At 41.0% G+C, this 19637-nt stretch overlaps 1 protein-coding gene across 12 annotated transcripts in view; it reads left to right on the top strand.

Moving 5' to 3' along the window:
- LOC131956452 (endothelin-converting enzyme homolog) overlaps nt 1-19637 on the top strand; it is a 97789-nt gene that overhangs the window by 73452 nt on the left and 4700 nt on the right. For all 12 annotated transcript variants that reach the window (XM_059320907.1, XM_059320899.1, XM_059320988.1 and 9 more), the window contains 18 exons: nt 135-330; nt 4736-4945; nt 7312-7484; nt 8018-8116; nt 9229-9336; nt 9750-9866; nt 10040-10126; nt 10681-10820; nt 11435-11520; nt 11700-11818; nt 13191-13289; nt 13403-13480; nt 13635-13741; nt 13919-14029; nt 16560-16627; nt 16944-17068; nt 17961-18026; nt 18780-18875. In XM_059320907.1, coding sequence (XP_059176890.1) covers nt 135-330; nt 4736-4945; nt 7312-7484; nt 8018-8116; nt 9229-9336; nt 9750-9866; nt 10040-10126; nt 10681-10820; nt 11435-11520; nt 11700-11818; nt 13191-13289; nt 13403-13480; nt 13635-13741; nt 13919-14029; nt 16560-16627; nt 16944-17068; nt 17961-18026; nt 18780-18875 — 2085 coding nt within the window. The remainder of the gene's footprint in view (nt 1-134; nt 331-4735; nt 4946-7311; nt 7485-8017; nt 8117-9228; nt 9337-9749; nt 9867-10039; nt 10127-10680; nt 10821-11434; nt 11521-11699; nt 11819-13190; nt 13290-13402; nt 13481-13634; nt 13742-13918; nt 14030-16559; nt 16628-16943; nt 17069-17960; nt 18027-18779; nt 18876-19637) is intronic.

Genomic DNA, 19637 nt, shown 5'->3' on the forward strand with positions numbered 1-19637 from the left:
AAATGTAAATGTGACCCTCCACCAAATGTAAATGTGACCCTCCACCAAATGTAAATGTGACCCTCCACCAAATGTAAATGTGACCATGGACCAACATGACCTTGACTAAAGCGACCTTGACCCCGATGTTCCAGATGACGGAAGCACCATTCGGCAGGTCCGAGTCTGATGACGACATTGTGGAGGACTATGAGGACTCGGTCAGCTTCAAGACGCCCTGCCTTAGGAGCCGCACCCCCCTGGAGACGCTCCTGCTGGCGCTGCTTCTCGTGGCCCTAGTCGTTATCATAGGGCTGGCAGTGGGCTTGACACGCCCCCAGGTTGTCCCAGGTAATTTTTATAGGGCTGGCAGTGGGCTTGACACGCCCCCAGCTTGTCCCAGGTAATTTTTATAGGGCTGGCAGTGGGCTTGACACGCCCCCAGGTTGTCCCAGGTAATTTTTATAGGGCTGGCAGTGGGCTTGACACACCCCCAGGTAATTTTTATAGGGCTGGCAGTGGGCTTGACACACCCCCAGGTAATTTTTATAGGGCTGGCAGTGGGCTTGACACGCCCCCAGGTTGTCCCAGGTAATTTTTATAGGGCTGGCAGTGGGCTTGACACGCCCCCAGGTTGTCCCAGGTAATTTTTATAGGGCTGGCAGTGGGCTTGACACGCCCCCAGGTAATTTTTATAGGGCTGGCAGTGGGCTTGACACGCCCCCAGGTAATTTTTATAGGGCTGGCAGTGGGCTTGACACGCCCCCAGGTAATTTTTATAGGGCTGGTATGTGATCACGTGATGACGTTAGAGATGTGATCACGTGATGACGTTAGAGATGTGATCACGTGATGACGTTAGGGATGGGATCACGTGCTGACGTTAGAGATGGGATCACGTGGTTAGGGATGGGATCACGTGATGACGTTAGAGATGTGATCACGTGATGACGTTAGAGATGTGGTCACGTGATGACGTTAGGGATGGGATCACGTGATGACGTTAGGGATGGGATCACGTGCTGACGTTAGAGATGGGATCACGTGGTTAGGGATGGGATCACGTGATGACATTAGGGATGTGATCACGTGATGACGTTAGGGATGTGATCACGTGCTGACGTTCAGGATGGGATCATTAGTGAGTTGGCTCAGTGGTTTTAAATGGGCAAAAAACGAAGCTACAAAAAACGAGACTACAAAATACGAGGCTACAAAAAACGAGGCTACAAAAATCTAAAAGCTTTAAGGCATGCGAGGTGCTGTTATGGAGCGCTGGCTAAATGTAGAGTTTGTGAGGTGTGTGGACTAGAGGCTCTATACAAACACACATACACACACACACACACACACATACATTATGGAGCGCTGGCTAAATGTAGAGTTTGTGAGGTGTGTGGACTAGAGGCTCTATACAAACACACATACACACACACACACACACACACATACATTATGGAGCGCTGGCTAAATGTAGAGTTTGTGAGGTGTGTGGACTAGAGGCTCTATACAAACACACATACACACACACACACACATACATTATGGAGCGCTGGCTAAATGTAGAGTTTGTGAGGTGTGTGGACTAGAGGCTCTATACAAACACACATACACACACACACACACACATACATTATGTAGCGCTGGCTAAATGTAGAGTTTGTGAGGTGTGTGGACTAGAGGCTCTATACAAACACACATACACACACACACACACATACATTATGTAGCGCTGGCTAAATGTAGAGTTTGTGAGGTGTGTGGACTAGAGGCTCTATACAAACACACATACACACACACACACACACATACATTATGTAGCGCTGGCTAAATGTAGAGTTTGTGAGGTGTGTGGACTAGAGGCTCTATACAAACACACATACACACACACACATACATTATGGAGCGCTGGCTAAATGTAGAGTTTGTGAGGTGTATGGAGTAGAGGCTCAATACAAACACACATACACACACACACACACACACACACATACATTATGTAGCGCTGGCTAAATGTAGAGTTTGTGAGGTGTGTGGACTAGAGGCTCTATACAAACACACATACACACACACACACACACACACACACATACATTATGGAGCGCTGGCTAAATGTAGAGTTTGTGAGGTGTGTGGACTAGAGGCTCTATACAAACACACATACACACACACACACACACACATACATTATGGAGCGCTGGCTAAATGTAGAGTTTGTGAGGTGTATGGACTAGAGGCTCTATACAAACACACATACACACACACACACACATACATTATGTAGCGCTGGCTAAATGTAGAGTTTGTGAGGTGTGTGGACTAGAGGCTCTATACAAACACACATACACACACACACACACATACATTATGGAGCGCTGGCTAAATGTAGAGTTTGTGAGGTGTGTGGACTAGAGGCTCTATACAAACACACATACACACACACACACATACATTATGTAGCGCTGGCTAAATGTAGAGTTTGTGAGGTGTGTGGACTAGAGGCTCAATACAAACACACATACACACACACACACACACATACATTATGGAGCGCTGGCTAAATGTAGAGTTTGTGAGGTGTGTGGACTAGAGGCTCTATACAAACACACATACACACACACACATACATTATGTAGCGCTGGCTAAATGTAGAGTTTGTGAGGTGTGTGGACTAGAGGCTCAATACAAACACACATACACACACACACACACACACACATATATATATATATATATATATATATATATATATTCCGAGCCTGACGGTCCAAGGGGCAGGTGAGTAGAGTTGACCAGTTTCTGTGACCTCGGCATGTGTGCTCAGCATTTTGCTCGCCACATGATTTCTGTCATTTGGGCTCCCAACACACCGCTAATAAATTTGTAAGTCGAGTGACGCCTCGACCCTTCAATGGCTTACAACCTGATTGGTCGACTCTAACTTTACCGACCCTGTCAATGTCCTACATGGTCGACTCTAACTTTACCGACCCTGTCAATGTCCTACATGGTCGACTCTAACTTTACCGACCCTGTCAATGTCCTACATGCTCGACTCTAATGTCCTACATGATCGACTCTAACTTTACCGACCCTGTCAAAGTCCTACATGGTCGACTCTAACTTTACCGACCCTGTCAATGTCCTAAATGGTCGACTCTAACTTTACCGACCCTGTCAATGTCCTACATGGTCGACTCTAACTTTACCGACCCTGTCAAAGTCCTACATGGTCGACTCTAACTTTACCGACCCTGTCAATGTCCTAAATGGTCGACTCTAACTTTACCGACCCTGTCAAAGTCCTACATGGTCGACTCTAACTTTACCGACCCTGTCAATGTCCTAAATGGTCGACTCTAACTTTACCGACCCTGTCAAAGTCCTACATGGTCGACTCTAACTTTACCGACCCTGTCAATGTCCTACATGGTCGACTCTAACTTTACCGACCCTGTCAAAGTCCTACATGGTCGACTCTAACTTTACCGACCCTGTCAATGTCCTACATGGTCGACTCTAACTTTACCGACCCTGTCAATGTCCTACATGCTCGACTCTAACTTTACCGACCCTGTCAATGTCCTACATGGTCGACTCTAACTTTACCGACCCTGTCAATGTCCTACATGCTCGACTCTAACTTTACCGACCCTGTCAATGTCCTACATGGTCGACTCTAACTTTACCGACCCTGTCAATGTCCTACATGCTCGACTCTAATGTCCTAAATGCTCGACTCTAACTTTACCGACCCTGTCAATGTCCTAAATGGTCGACTCTAACTTTACCGACCCTGTCAATGTCCTACATGGTCGACTCTAACTTTACCGACCCTGTCAGATAATTTGGGGGCGGGGAGGTGTTAGATAATTAGGGGGTGAGGTGGCGCTAGATAAGTTGAGGTGTGGTGGTTTAAATAATTTGGGGGTCGGATGGACCAAGCTAATGGATCTTCGACTGTTTGGCCAGAATTGTAGCAGCCTTCGCCATTTTGTTGTGCGCGCATGAACCATTTGAGCGCCTTTATTTGGCCATTTGTCATCTGTAAGAAGAAAATACGTGTCATGTGCATGCCTCTAGGGACGAAGTGTCATTTAACCCAGCTCGTGTCGTGTGGCGACATGTCATTAGGTCGGCGCTTTTTGTCAGGTGTCAGTATCAGCCAGGGGGGAGGGAGTGGGGGCGTTAGGGCGGAAATGGGGTGGCCATCTCATTAGTTAACGTGTTAATGTTTCTGAAGCCTTCATTAGAACCGCTGGTTGCATGAAAGACTCCCCAAGCTCGGAGCTGTCATTCAAACTTTAGCGCAAGTTTCCGTTGGCTGCTATCCGAGATTCAATCGGTGCTCAGATTTTGGCCGCGCACAACGCTCTACGTCTGCTCTGGTCTGTAGTCACACGGAGAGTTGAGCCCATCTTTCTACGTCTGCGCTGGTCTGTAGTCGGTAGCATGTTCCTTTCAACCATGTCCTTGGATATTCGTTTGCGTGTGGTCGTCATGGTTACCGTCGTTTCCGCTCAAAAATGTCTCTACAGCGAAAATAATTCCTTTAATTACAGTAGGTTTCAGTTGTTTTGTCGTGTCACTGTTTCTTGTGCCAGTGTATTGTCGTGTCAGTGTTTTGTTGTGTCAGTGTTTTGTCGTGTCAGTGTTTTGTCGTGTCAGTGTTTTGTCGTGTCCGTGTTTCTTGTGTCAATGTTTCTTGTGCCAGTGTATTGTCGTGTCAGTGAGCTGACAGTGCCGTGTGTTACAGTGACCAAGTACTGCCAGAGCCCTGCGTGTGTCAAGTCCGCCAGCTCCATCCTGTCTAACGTGGACTGGAGTGTCGACCCCTGCACAGACTTCTACCGCTTCGCCTGTGGTCAGTGGATCAAAACCCAGCCCATCCCCCGGGGGTACCACCACTGGGACCGCTTCCAGGAACTTAGCGGGCACAACCTCTACGTGCTGAGTAACCTCATAGGTGAGTACTCCAGTAACCTGATAGGTGAGTTACTCCAGTAACCTGATAGGTGAGTTACTCCAGTAACCTGATAGGTGAGTTACTCCAGTAACCTGATAGGTGAGTTACTCCAGTAACCTGATAGGTGAGTTACTCCAGTAACCTCATAGGTGAGTTACTCCAGTAACCTGATAGGTGAGTTACTCCAGTAACCCGATAGGTGAGTTACTCCAGTAACCTCATAGGTGAGTTACTCCAGTAACCTCATAGGTGAGTTACTCCAGTAACCTGATAGGCGAGTTACTCCAGTAACCTGATAGGCGAGTTACTCCAGTAACCTGATAGGTGAGTTACTCCAGTAACCTGATAGGTGAGTTACTCCAAAACCTGATAGATGAGTTACTCCAGTAACCTGATAGGTGAGTTACTCCAGTAACCTGATAGGTGAGTTACTCCAAAACCTGATAGGTGAGTTACTCCAGTAACCTGATAGGTGAGTTACTCCAAAACCTGATAGGTGAGTTACTCCAGTAACCTGATAGGTGAGTTACTCCAGTAACCTGATAGGTGAATTACTCCAGTAACCTGATAGGTGAGTTACTCCAGTAACCTGATAGGTGAATTACTCCAGTAACCTGATAGGTGAGTTACTCCAGTAACCTGATAGGTGAGTTACTCCAGTAGCCTCATAGGTGAGTTACTCCAGTAGCCTCATAGGTGAGTTACTCCAAAACCTGATAGGTGAGTTACTCCAGTAACCTGATAGGTGAGTTATTCCAGCTACATTAGGTGATTTAGTCTACCTTCTTTACTGCCAGTGACATGCCCACATTACTATCTTCTCAATGAGTTTCTTCCAGGTATCTCTCTCTCTCTCTCTCTCTCTCTCTCTCTCTCTCTCTCTCTCTTTATATATATATATATATATATATATATATATATATATATATATATATATATATATATATATATATATATGGTGGGGATGACACCATGAGTTACCGCACCTGGTGACACCCGACCTAGCGACGTCACTGTGTTAAGAATAGTATTAGTACCTGTACTTTTAGTATATACCTACTCTATACTTTCTACTAAGTTTATACAGTTAGAGTACTTAGCTATTTAGTAGGGAGGCCTAATAAAAAATTATTAAAATTACGTAAAAAAAAACATTTTGAAGAAAACTAGGTAATAATTAATAAAAATCATGTTAGATCTTATTAATGTGAGTAACAGTAATATCATAGTGAGCCAATTACAATGTATTTTTTTTACAGCCTCTATCGAACTTAAAATTCTGGCGTTCGCCTTTTTGTTTATTTTGGTCACCATGTCCGCTATAGTGTATTTTTGAACGCGGGTGCTATTCGGTTTCCTGGGCTTTCCCGTGAGCGCTATTGCGCCTACGTACGTTTTAAAGTGTGAGATAGACTATGGATAAGATGGGGTATTATAGTCGTTCACTAAACTAAAACAAACGCGGTGGCACGATGACTAAACCAAGCCAGGCACCGTACGCGGCGCCCCAGCGGTAATGTAGCCGAGGGCTCCCAGTAGCGCCCTGCTACGTCACGGACATCTGGGCGGTCGTTGAAGTGTTTCTACTTTCTACCTCACTGTTACGTCACGGACATCTGGGCGGTCGTTGAAGTGTTTCTACCTCACTGTTACGGAGCGAGATGTTTTCTACCTCACTATTACGGAGCGAGATGTTTTCTACCTCACTATTACGGAGCGATATGTTTTCTACCTCACTATTACGGAGCGAGTTTATGTTTTCTACCTCACTATTACGAAGCGAGATGTTTCTACCTCACTATTACGGAGCGAGATTGACGTACACTCAAGGTTGTCATACGCCTGCCCGGTTGTGTGGGCTAACCCGTGCCCCGACAAATAGAACCCAAGGAATATAGCGCAGATATTGTTTACATTTAAATAACTCAATCTGTGCCCAGGCTGGGATACCCCGGGGAACGAACTTGATCTGTCCTTAAACTGTAATACCTCGGGTTACGGATTTCACTTTCAGTTAAGCTTAACGTGACGGTCTGCTAGAAACGAGTAGAATGTTCCAGAGGCATAGCGACCCTTCACGGCGCCCGGGGACAAACTTTCGATTTGCACCCCCCTTCAATCTTTCTATTTGCACCCCCTCAAACTTTCGATTTGTTTTTCAAACCCATTTTGGCGATCCATAAGGCGCCCGAGAACATATGTCCCCCCCCCCCCCCGCCCTCCCCCCTCTCGCTACGCCTCTGGAATGTTCCATTTGTATTTAAATATGGCAATGCTAGCCGAAAGTTGTCGAATGTTGCCGAATGTTGTCGAGTGTTGCCGAATGTTTCCGAATGTTGCCGAACAAATGAAGTTTGTCCTTCCAGAGACGAAGCCTGCGAGCGGGGAAAGTTTTGAGAAGACCCGCCGCTTCTACCAGAGCTGTACCAGCTCCGGCTCCAACAAGACGGACATCCTGCAGCAGTTTGCCCAGCTGATTGATGACGTCGGCGGCTGGAGCTACAGCAAGAATGACTCATTCGACGAGTGGTCATTCATGGTCAGTTCTGTGTTGTCATTCATGGTCAGTTCTGTGTTGTCATTCATGGTCAGTTCTGTGTTGTCATTCATGGTCAGTTCTATGTTGTCATTATGGTCAGTTCTGTGTTGTCATTCATGGTCAGTTCTGTGTTGTCATTCATGGTCAGTTCTGTGTTGTCATTCATGGTCAGTTCTGTGTTGTCATTCATGGTCAGTTCTATGTTGTCATTATGGTCAGTTCTGTGTTGTCATTCATGGTCAGTTCTGTGTTGTCATTCATGGTCAGTTCTGTGTTGTCATTCATGGTCAGTTCTGTGTTGTCATTCATGGTCAGTTCTATGTTGTCATTATGGTCAGTTCTGTGTTGTCATTCATGGTCAGTTCTGTGTTGTCATTCGTGGTCAGGTATCTGTGGTCAATCCTAAGTGGTTGTGTGTGTTGCTCATTGTCAGTTCTGCTATGTGTGGTAATGTGTGTCAGTGTAAAAAAAAGCTAAATAGCCACACTGTAACCCCCCTCCCCCCCCCCCCCTCCCATCCTATACGACCACAGGTGGCGCTAGAGAGGATCCATCAACTTGGAGCCTGGCCACTGTTTAAACTCCTGGTCGAGGTGGATGAAAGGGACCCAACTCTTCAAAATATTATCAAGGTAGGTAACTATGAGCTGTTTAGTTCAGAATCAGTGGCTGTATTCAGTTTTAGATGTTATTAATGTCATAAATTTATGCCCAGTGTTTCCTCCAGACTTTTTTCTCTGCGAGTGCACTTGAAATTTGTTAAAAGTACATATTTTGTATGTAAATTCCATTTGGTTTGGGGTGGGGGGGGGGGACGGTAGACTTTTTCAGGGGGATGCAGAGACGTAGCGACCCTTCCCGGCGCCCGGGGACAAACTTTTCGATTTGCACCCCCCCCTCAAGATTTCCATTTGCACCCCCCTCAAATTTTTCGATTTGCACCCCCCTCAACCTTTCAATTTATTTTTCCAACCCATTTTGGCGCCCCCTAAGGTCGGCGCCCGGGGACATATGTCCCTCCTCGCCCCACCCCTCGCTACGCTACTGGGGGGATGGGCTCTGCCCCCCCCCCCCCTTCCCATAAAGATGCGTGGAAGAAACTCTGTTTGGGATATTATTAATGTCATAAATTTGTGCCCAGATTGATGTGGGATGTTATTAATGTCATAAATTTGTGCCCAGGTTGATGTGGGATATTATTAATGTCATTAAGTTGTGCCCAGATTAGTTTGGGATGTTATTAATGTCATAAATTTGTGCCCAGGTTGGTTTGGGATGTTATTGTCATAAATTTGTGCCCAGATTAGTTTGGGATGTTATTGTCATAAATTTGTGCCCAGATTGATGTGGGATGTTATTAATGTCATAAATTTGTGCCCAGGTTAATTTGGGATGTTATTAATGTCATTAAGTTGTGCCCAGATTAGTTTGGGATGTTATTAATGTCATAAATTTGTGCCCAGGTTGGTTTGGGATGTTATTGTCAAAAATTTGTGCCCAGATTAGTTTGGGATGTTATTGTCATAAATTTGTGCCCAGATTGATGTGGGATGTTATTAATGTCATAAATTTGTGCCCAGGTTGATGTGGGATATTATTAATGTCATAAATTTGTGCCCAGGTTGATGTGGGATATTATTAATGTCATAAATTTGTGCCCAGGTAGATATGGGATGTTATTAATGTCATAAATTTGTGCCCAGGTAGATATGGGATGTTATTAATGTCATAAATTTGTGCCCAGATTGATATAGGTGAGACAGTGCTGCCACCAGACTTGATACCTTACCAGTGGAACTTTACCAACAATGGCACAACCAATAACTCTGTACCAATCAAAGATTCTATTCAGGTAAAAATAGTGTCAGATAATTAGGTAAACGTTGAGATCCCTCCAATCTCTACCTGTTACAAAAAAGTTTTAGGCTGGTATCTTTTTGTCCAACTCACAATAATTTAACCCCTCTATTGTTGTGTTACTTCTCACATTAAATATTGCAGCCCATTTAATCCAATCTAACATGACACATTTAAATATTGCAGCACATTTAATCCAATCCAACATGACACATTTAAATATCGCAGCATTTTAATCCAATCCAACATGACACATTTAAATATTACAGTACATTTTATCCAATTCAACAAGACACATTTGAATATTGCAAAACTTTAAATCCAATTCAACAAGACACATTTGAATATTGCAAAACTTTAAATCCAATTCAACAAGACACATTTGAATATTGCAAAACTTGATTTCAGTTGAAGAAAGTTTTCATGGCTGAGACAATTCAACTGTTTAGGTCTTTTGGTGCTAATGAAACAGATGCCAAAAACAGGGCTGAACAAATGCTAGAAATTGAAAAAATCATCACATCTGTAAGTGGCTGGACTGAAATGTTGACATTATATATGCCCTATTCTGAGCTCATGAGAATTATTTACTGTTTTTCTAGCAGAGCTTTCACAGTATCGTATTACCACCTTTAGGCTTATACTACCTGTATTATATCTAATTCTAAGTGTAAATATTATTTCCATTAATTTTGCAGGCATCTGCAGGCTATCACCACCTGCATGACAGGTTCAGCCTGTACAATGTCATGACTGTTGCTCAGCTGGAGTTTAATTATTCCATGGTAAATTATTTTTTAATTACAACTTAATTACCCCATTGTAATTTTTTCACAGTAAATGATATCTTTATACCTTAGTTGTTCCATGGTAAATTATTTCTTGACAACTTAATTATTCCATGTTCAATTATTTTTGGGCAACTTAATTATTCCGTTTTTAATTATTTCATGTTCAATTATTTTTTGGCAACTTAATTATTTCATTCAATGGTAAAAAATGTTTGTACCACTTAATTATTCCCTGTCAATTATTGCTTCACAACTTAATTATTCCATGTCAATTATTGCTTCACAACTTAATTATTCCATGTCAATTATTGCTTCACAACTTAATTATTCCATGTCAATTATTGCTTCACAACTTAATTATTCCAATAAAAATTCACGAGTGTAATACAATGACCAGGCACATAAAGTCGTATATATGGTGGCAGCTCATTCAGGGCAGTGGAAGAGTAGCTTAATTTGGACATTCTGAATGCTGCTTTTTAATTTTTTTTTATGTGGATGATGTGTTGGATATTCAACTTTTTGACAGAAGAGTTTTCTATTTTTAGCTACTGTGGCCACAATACCTGAACTCTCTGGGATTTTTTGTTGGTACTGAAACAGAGGTCGTTGTCCTCCACCCTGACTACATGGCTAGAATAAGTCATTTTCTGCGAGACTATTACAATGGACCCATAGAGAAGCAACGGTAATTATTTTTAGTAGTCTTACATTTTTCTGCTCTAATGTTTCAGTTATGAAATAGTTTATTAACTTCGAAATTAAGGAATTTGTCAGTGTTTTGATGAGAACAAGCACATTTTTTATAGCGCTACTGATTATGTGTAGGAAAATATAAATTTTATAAAATGGAAAGTAAGTGAAAATAATATTTACTATCAGTAGGGCTTACATAAAAAAAAACATTATAATGATATGGCATATATTTTTAAATACATCTATTATAATATCTATGGTATGTATTTTAAATACATCTGTTATAATATCTATGGTATATGTTTTAAATATATCTATTGTAATAATCTGTGGCATAGGTATTAAATATATCTATTATAATATATGTGGTATATGTTTTAAATGTATCTATTATCATTTCTATGGCATAGGTTTTAATTTTATTGTAAGACCTTTAGCATTATGTGATTACAGATTTAAAAAATGGAAGAAATAAAACATTTTTAAAATAGATAAAATGCAACACTTTGAGAATAATATACATAGATATAAATATTTTTTCTAGCTATAGTTGTCAAGTTCTGGCTAACTTAACTATATCCTCACGAAAAGAATATTTTTCTTCAGAATTTTGAGAGATTACCTTGCCATCAGTTTACTGCGTTCTTTCCGGCCATTTTTTGATAAATCTATCTTTGAGATTACAGAAACAGGTGACATATTTATCTTTTATTTTATTTCTAATTTAACCAACAGCTTTCTGACTGGCAAAAAAATGTCTCTTGAATTTTCTAGAGTTTTCCGCCTGTAACTCTTAACAAAAAAAATGGATAAATAGAATTTCTTGAGGTGAATGTTTGAGATAACTAGGTTTTTCTTGATATTTGAACAGAAGAGGACGAAATGGAGGAAGTCTGGAAGAGATGCACTTTCTACACCAACAAAGCAATGGGCTTTACAACGGGAGCTCTCTATGTGAAAGGCACTGATTCTGAGGGCAGTGTTGAGAAGGTTAGTGGCACATGTTGGCCCATGTTTGTTGGCCCATGTTTGTTTGCCCATGTTTGTTGGCCCATGTTTGTTTGCCCATGTTTGTTGGCCCATGTTTGTTGGCCCATGTTTGTTGGCCCATGTTTGTTTGCCCATGTTTGTTGGCCTATGTTTGTTTGCCCATGTTTGTTGGCCCATGTTTGTTTGCCCATGTTTGTTGGCCCATGTTTGTTGGCCCATGTTTGTTGGCCTATGTTTGTTGGCCCATGTTTGTTTGCCCATGTTTGTTGGCCCATGTTTGTTGGCTCATGTTTGTTGGCTCATGTTTGTTAACCCATGTTTGTTGGCCTATGTTTGTTGGCCTATGTTTGTTGGCCCATGTTTGTTGGCTCATGTTTGTTAACCCATGTTTGTTAACCCATGTTTGTTGGCCTATGTTTGTTGGCCTATGTTTGTTGGCTCATGTTTGTTGGCCTATGTTTGTTGGCCCATGTTTTGTGGCTCATGTTTGTTGGCCTATGTTTGTTGGCCCATGTTTTGTGGCTCATGTTTGTTGGCCTATGTTTGTTGGCCTATGTTTTGTGGCTCATGTTTGTTGGCCTATGTTTGTTGGCCCATGTTTTGTGGCTCATGTTTGTTGGCCTATGTTTGTTGGCCTATGTTTTGTGGCTCATGTTTGTTGGCCCATGTTTGTTGGCCCATGTTTGTTGGCCCATGTTTGTTGGCCTATGTTTGTTGGCTCATGTTTGTTGGCCTATGTTTGTTGGCCCATGTTTGTTGGCCCATGTTTGTTGGCCCATGTTTGTTGGCCTATGTTTGTTGGCCCATGTTTGTTGGCCCATGTTTGTTGGCCTATGTTTGTTGGCCTATGTTTGTTGGCCCATGTTTGTTGGCTCATGTTTGTTGGCCTATGTTTGTTGGCCTATGTTTGTTGGCCCATGTTTGTTGGCCCATGTTTGTTGGCCTATGTTTGTTGGCCTATGTTTTGTGGCTCATGTTTGTTGGCCCATGTTTGTTGGCCCATGTTTGTTGGCCTATGTTTGTTGGCCTATGTTTGTTGGCCCATGTTTGTTGGCTCATGTTTGTTTGCCCATGTTTGTTGGCCTATGTTTGTTGGCTCATGTTTGTTGGCCTATGTTTGTTGGCCCATGTTTGTTGGCTCATGTTTGTCTGGTGAAGGCAGCATTGTGAATACTGTTTTTTTCTGTTTTCTTTTTTTTTTTTTTTGTCAGCTGTGTCAGAGTTTATTGATTTTACATTGGTAGAGTTCGTTTTTTACAATTTTTTTTTTTGAGTGATGAACATGTTTTTCAAATGGAAAAATTCACTGTGGTCCTATACGTGAAAAATGTTTCTCTGTTTGAAAACCTTAAAATGTGAAAATGATTCTCAGATGGAAAAACTCATTACATATGTGAAGAATGCATTTAAAGATTTTTTGCTGAACAAATACTGGATGGACAAAAAGACTAGGGGGAAAGCTGAAGAGAAGGTACCCTGCATTGGTTTTCAAAATTTTCTTTTTGTGCTCATCCCTTTCAACATATTTATTTATGCACATTAAAAAAAAGATTGTCTAGGTAATGAATGCTTGTTGTCTTTCAGGTTGATGCCATTATAGATAAGATCAGCTATCCTTCTTACATACTCAACAATACTTTCCTTGATAAATATTATGAGAATGTAAGTCTTAAAGCATGATTTTAAGCTTTTATTGATGTAAGTCCCAAAGCATGAGTTTAAATTGCGACTCTTCATTTTAATAATGATGCCCTTACAACTTGAGGTGTTCTGCACAAAGTGAATGAAAAAATAAAGCAGTGTTCATTGTTTTCAGTTTGATGTTAAACCTTATGATTGGCTCTCTAATCTTCTGTCTTGGCGGAGATTTTTACTGGGCAATATGAATGTAGACCTGCATGTAGTGCCAGACAGAAAATCCAGGTACTTTGGCTTTTATCTCAGGGCTTTATCTGGCAACATCACTCAGTTCCTGTTTATATTCAGCCATTTTTAAAATAAAATTAAAGCAGTACTCTGTGTCGTGTGGATTTAAGTGTAGCATATTCTTAATGTTGTGAAGACTGGAATACACAGGTTTCTCTTTTGTCCTCTTTCTAGCTGGATGCGACCACCAGTGACTGTCAATGCCTACTACTCACCAACAAGAAACGATGTCATTTTTCCCATTGCTATGTTCCACTTGCCATTTTACATTCCAGATGGCCCCAGGTGAGCTATCTCTTTCTAGTCTAGTTTTGTGTACAAAACATCATTAAACTTTAAACTTTTCAAAACTAGACTAGACTAGATTCTAGCCTAGATCTGTTGTCAATGCATAAAATGGTAAAATCGTCCGAGGCTAGTAATGTCATCATATGTGAAAAAAAGGGGGTAATCTATCGTTTTAACTTTTAGGTAGACTCTGCGTAAAATCGCCCGCGACTAGTAATGTGAAAAACAGGTGACTCCTTACATTTTAATGATTATTTCACATTTTGATTTATGTTTTGAAAAATACAAAAGTGTTTCCTTGTTTCATTTATGTACCTGTTTTTAAACAATTGAATTAAAACTTTTCAATAATAAATGAAGACTAGCGATGTTTCCAACAGATGCAACCATGCTCATTTACTATAGCAGCCATCTTGTTTAAGTTTTTTTTTGTAAACTTATAGACTAGCGCAAGATTCAGGGGAAGCCACTCTATTTTACAAATGGCTGCTGTTTATACAGAAAATCTTGCTCGCAAACACTGCTGTTTAAAGTTAATTTCAGGCCTGTATTGATATATTTAGCCTTTGATTTATGGTTGATTATTCATTTATCTATAATATTTGACACAAATATATTACAATATACTTCTATTAAAGCCTTGACTATGGGGTAACTTTTTCGTACATTACTAGCCGCTGGCGATTTTACGTACCTAAAACGATAGATTACCAAAAAGGGTAATCTATCATTTTAGTTAAAGTTTAGAGTTGCGTAAAATCGGCCAAGGCTAGTAATGTGCGAAAAAGTTGCCTCATTGTTAAGGCTTTAATGGACACCAGCGAGAAAAGTCTCAAAGGTATTTGAGAGGTGTATAAATTCATTTAAAAATCATGCACAGCATAGTTACAATTAATATGGTTATAAAATCCTGCCTGTCTGGTTTTTTTCGGACTTTACTAAAGATTGGATGTATTTGATGTTTATTATATTATCGGTAACTAAATATAAATTTAAAAAAAAGCAAAAACAATTTGGTTTTCACGTGTAATGGCGACATAAACAATGGCATCCTGCTATTGGATAGGCCGCAATTGATTTTATTGTACACATTGTAAGCTAAAAATAGAAAACTAGGTCATGGGGTTTTAAATTTGCATTGTTATTTAAAAACTTGATCTGCAAAGTTTTGTAAACAAATAGTTATCGATCACTAAGTTACTGTACAGCCAATCAATATTTGTCTTACGAAAGTGAAACATCCGGTTATAACTTTGGCTTGATGAAAAAAAATAGAAATGTAGCCTTAAACTCAACAAATTATTTTCAAGTTCTCTGGATTTGCAACTTTTATAGCATTTATTCTAAAAATATAAAATTTCTAAATTAATTTTAGGCTTAAGTTTTTATTTTTTATTTTTTTTTACGGTCTAAATCTAAAAAGCACGTTTTTATTCCATGTCAACAACATTATGGAAGGAATCTCGTCAACTCGCTCGCCTCCATAGAAGTATATTGTCATATATTTGTGTCAAATATTATAGATTACTGAATAATAAACCAAAATCATTGGCTAAATATATCAATATAGGCCAGATTCTAACTTTAAACAGCATTGTTTGCAAGCAGGATTTGCTCATAAAAAGTGGCCATCTGTAAGTTAGAGTGTTTTCCCCTGAATCTCTAACTATAATTTTACTTTAAAAAAAGATGGCTGCTAAAGTAAATGAGCTTGGTTGCATCTGATGAAAACATCGCTAGTCTTTATTTTTTACTGAAAAGTTTTAATACAATTGTTTAAAAACAGGTACATTAATGAAACTTTGAAACATTTTTGTAACTTTCAAAACATAAATCCTCCTCAAAATGTGAAATAATTTCAAAAATTTAGTGAGTCGCCTTCTTTTCACATTACTAGTCATTTTACGTACCTAAAACGATAGTATACTAAAAAAAAGATGACTCATTATATAATATTATATTAATAAATATTAACTTTATTATTAAACTTTAATACAAGTAGATCTAGGTTACCTAAATCTATATTTAAACTATATTTGTGTCAAATATGATATATAATTGAATAATTGAAGATTTGCTTTAGAATTATCTATTATAATTTAGTACATAAATAGCGGCCATCTATAATTTAAAGTGGTTTCCCCTGAATCTCTGACTAAAATTTTACCAATAAAAAACATTAACAAGATGGCTGCTAAAGTAAATGAGCTTGGTTGCATCTGATGAAAACATTGCAAATCTTTATTTATTACTGAGAAGTTTTAATACAGTTGTTTAAAAACAGGTACTTGAATGAAACTCTGAAATATTTTTGTAACTTTTAAAACATAACTCCTCCTTGAAATGAAATGATTACTAAAATTTAATGTGTCACCCTTTTTTCACATTTCTAGCCTCTGCTGATTTTACGTACCTTACAATGATAAATTACCCATAAAATTTATCATTAAAAAAAGACGAAGCATTCATTTTGTAAGTTAACAGTAGTTAACACAATCATAAATAGCAACAATTTCTTTTCTCTCAGTGCTGTCAACTTTGGCGCCATGGGCTCCATCATAGGTCATGAGATAACCCATGCCTTTGACTTTCAAGGTAGGTTATGATTTACATTTCTATTCTACTATTAACATTGTTTAATTTTGCTGAAGTTTGAATTTAGTGAGCAAAAGATATACTCTGGCAGGACTAGCAATAGTAAGTTAGTGAGATTTGCTTATGTAGGGGCCTACTCAAGTCTAGTAATTACCAGTACTTTAGAAGAAATTAGATGGCTAAAGAAGCATACCAAATTTGGCTATCTTTTTTATTCCCCCCTCCATCACCCAGGCAATGGGCCAGGTTTGAACATGTGACTTTGTAGCATGTGACTTGTCTGATGTAAGTCATGTGTTCCATGTTTTCCCCCCAGGACGCCAGTATGACGGGCAGGGCAAGCTGACAGACTGGTGGGATGAGCAGACTGCCAGCAACTTCCTGCAGACAACGGCCTGCATGAAAGACCAGTACAGCAGCATGAAGGTCAGGGGTGTCAATGTAAGTCACACACAACACACCTGTGTGTCAATGTAAGTCACACACAACAGACCTGTGTGTCAATGTAAGTCACACACAACACACCTGTGTGTCAATTAAGTCTTACACAACACACCTGTGTGTCAATGTAAGTCACACACAACACCTGTAGCAATCAGACTTGGCAGAAAGTGACAACCAGCTGTGCCATTAAAACTAAAATTAGGTTGTTTACAGGGGTAGGTGGCAAAATTAGGTTGTTTACAGGGGTAGGTGGCAAAATTAGGTTGTTTACAGGGGTAGGTGGTAAAATTAGGTTGTTTACAGGGGTAGGTGGTAAAATTAGGTTGTTTACAGGGGTAGGTGGTAAAATTGACAGATTTCTGACAGGAAATTTTCACCTTGGCATCAGTCCCATATTGGTGTTAGTCTCTTAGGCTTGTCCTTCATTATAATTTATAGTTAAAGACCCTATAAATGTCCCACCAATAGCCTAACATGTCCCACCAATAGCCTAACATGTCCCACCAATAGCCTAACATGTCCCACCAATAGCCTAACATGTCCCACCAATAGCCTAACATGTCCCACCAATAGCCTAACATGTCCCACCAATAGCCTAACATGTTCCACCAATAGCCTAACATGTCCCACCAATAGCCTAACATGTCCAACCAATAGCCTAACATGTTCCTAAGTGTGTCATGTTTGTATCAGTTGTTTTCCTTAAACACTGTGAGAATGAAATGATGTTCTTTTTTTTTTTTTGTATCAGGTCATTTGTTTTGCTGAACTGTGTAATTGTATTTTTTATACAACAGCTATTGATTTTGAGCAGAGAAATATTTTGGTATTGAACTGCCTTATAAAAAGTTTTAGGTCTTGAATAACACATTTGAATTTTCATCATCAGATTGACGGAGATTTTACTCTAGATGAAAACATTGCAGACAATGGAGGACTGAGGGCTGCCATGTTTGTAAGTAAACAACTCATGAAACTGTCTTTATCTAGTTGTTTCCTGTGGCCTCTCACTAAGCTCTCTTTAACTGTGCTGATGGCCACTGTGCTGCTGGCCACTGTGCTGCTGGCCACTGTGCTGCTGGCCACTGTGCTGCTGGCCACTTTGCTGTTGGCCACTGTGCAGCTGGCCACTGTGCTGATGGCCACTGTGCTGCTGGCCACTGTGCTGCTGGCCATTGTGCTGATGGCCTCTGTGCTGATGGCCACTGTGCTGCTGGCCACTGTGCTGCTGGCCACTGTGCTGATGGCCACTGTGCTGCTGGCCACTGTGCTGCTGGCCATTGTGCTGATGGCCTCTGTGCTGATGGCCACTGTGCTGCTGGCCATTGTGCTGATGGCCACTGTGCTGATGGCCACTGTGCTGCTGGCCACTGTGCTGCTGGCCACTGTGCTGATGGCCACTGTGCTGCTGGCCACTGTGCTGATGGCCTCTGTGCTGCTGGCCACTGTGCAGCTGGCCACTGTGCTGCTGGCCACTGTGCTGCTGGCCATTGTGCTGATGGCCTCTGTGCTGATGGCCTCTGTGCTGATGGCCACTGTGCTGCTGGCCACTGTGCTGCTGGCCACTGTGCTGATGGCCACTGTGCAGCGGGCCACTGTGCTGCTGGCCACTGTGCTGATGGCCACTGTGCAGCTGGCCACTGTGCTGATGGCCACTGTGCTGCTGGCCACTTTACTGATGTCTAATGGTTAAAGAGCTATGTTTCAGGCTTACCAGCTGTGGGTGGAGGAATTTGGGGAGGAGCTGAACCTTGCAGGGCTGAACATGTCCATGTACCAGGTCTTCTACACCAGCTTTGCTCAGGTATCAAACACCTTACATGTCTACAATAGATGGTGTACAATGACTGGTGTTGGTGTACAATGACTGGTGTTGGTGTACAATGACTGGTGTTGGTGTACAATGACTGGTGTTGGTGTACAATGACTGGTTACAATGACTGAAGTACAACTTGTGTACAATGACTGGTGTTGGTGTACAATGACTAGTGTTGGTGTACAATGACTGGTGTTGGTGTACAATGACTGGTGTTGGTGTACAATGACTGGTGTTGGTGTACAATGACTGGTTACAATGACTGAAGTACAACTTGTGTACAATGACTGGTGTTGGTGTACAATGACTGGTGTTGGTGTACAGTGACTGAAGTACAACATGTGTACAATGACTGGTGTTGGTGTACAATGACTAGTGTTGGTGTATAATGACTGGTTACAATGACTGAAGTACAACTTGTGTACAATGACTGGTGTTGGTGTACAATGACTGGTGTTGGTGTACAATGACTGGTGTTGGTGTACAATGACTGGTGTTGGTGTACAATGACTGGTGTTGGTGTACAATGACTGGTGTTGGTGTACAATGACTGAAGTACAACATGTGTACAATGACTGGTTACAATGACTGAAGTACAACTTGTGTACAATGACTGGTGTTGGTGTACAATGACTGGTGTTGGTGTACAATGACTGGTGTTGGTGTACAATGACTGGTGTTGGTGTACAATGACTGGTGTTGGTGTACAATGACTGGTGTTGGTGTGCAATGACTGAAGTACAACTTGTG

The sequence above is a fragment of the Physella acuta genome, unplaced genomic scaffold, assembly GCF_028476545.2.
Source record: "Physella acuta isolate Inbredline_101_S28 unplaced genomic scaffold, ASM2847654v3 ptg000079l, whole genome shotgun sequence".
NCBI lineage: Eukaryota > Metazoa > Mollusca > Gastropoda > Physidae > Physella > Physella acuta.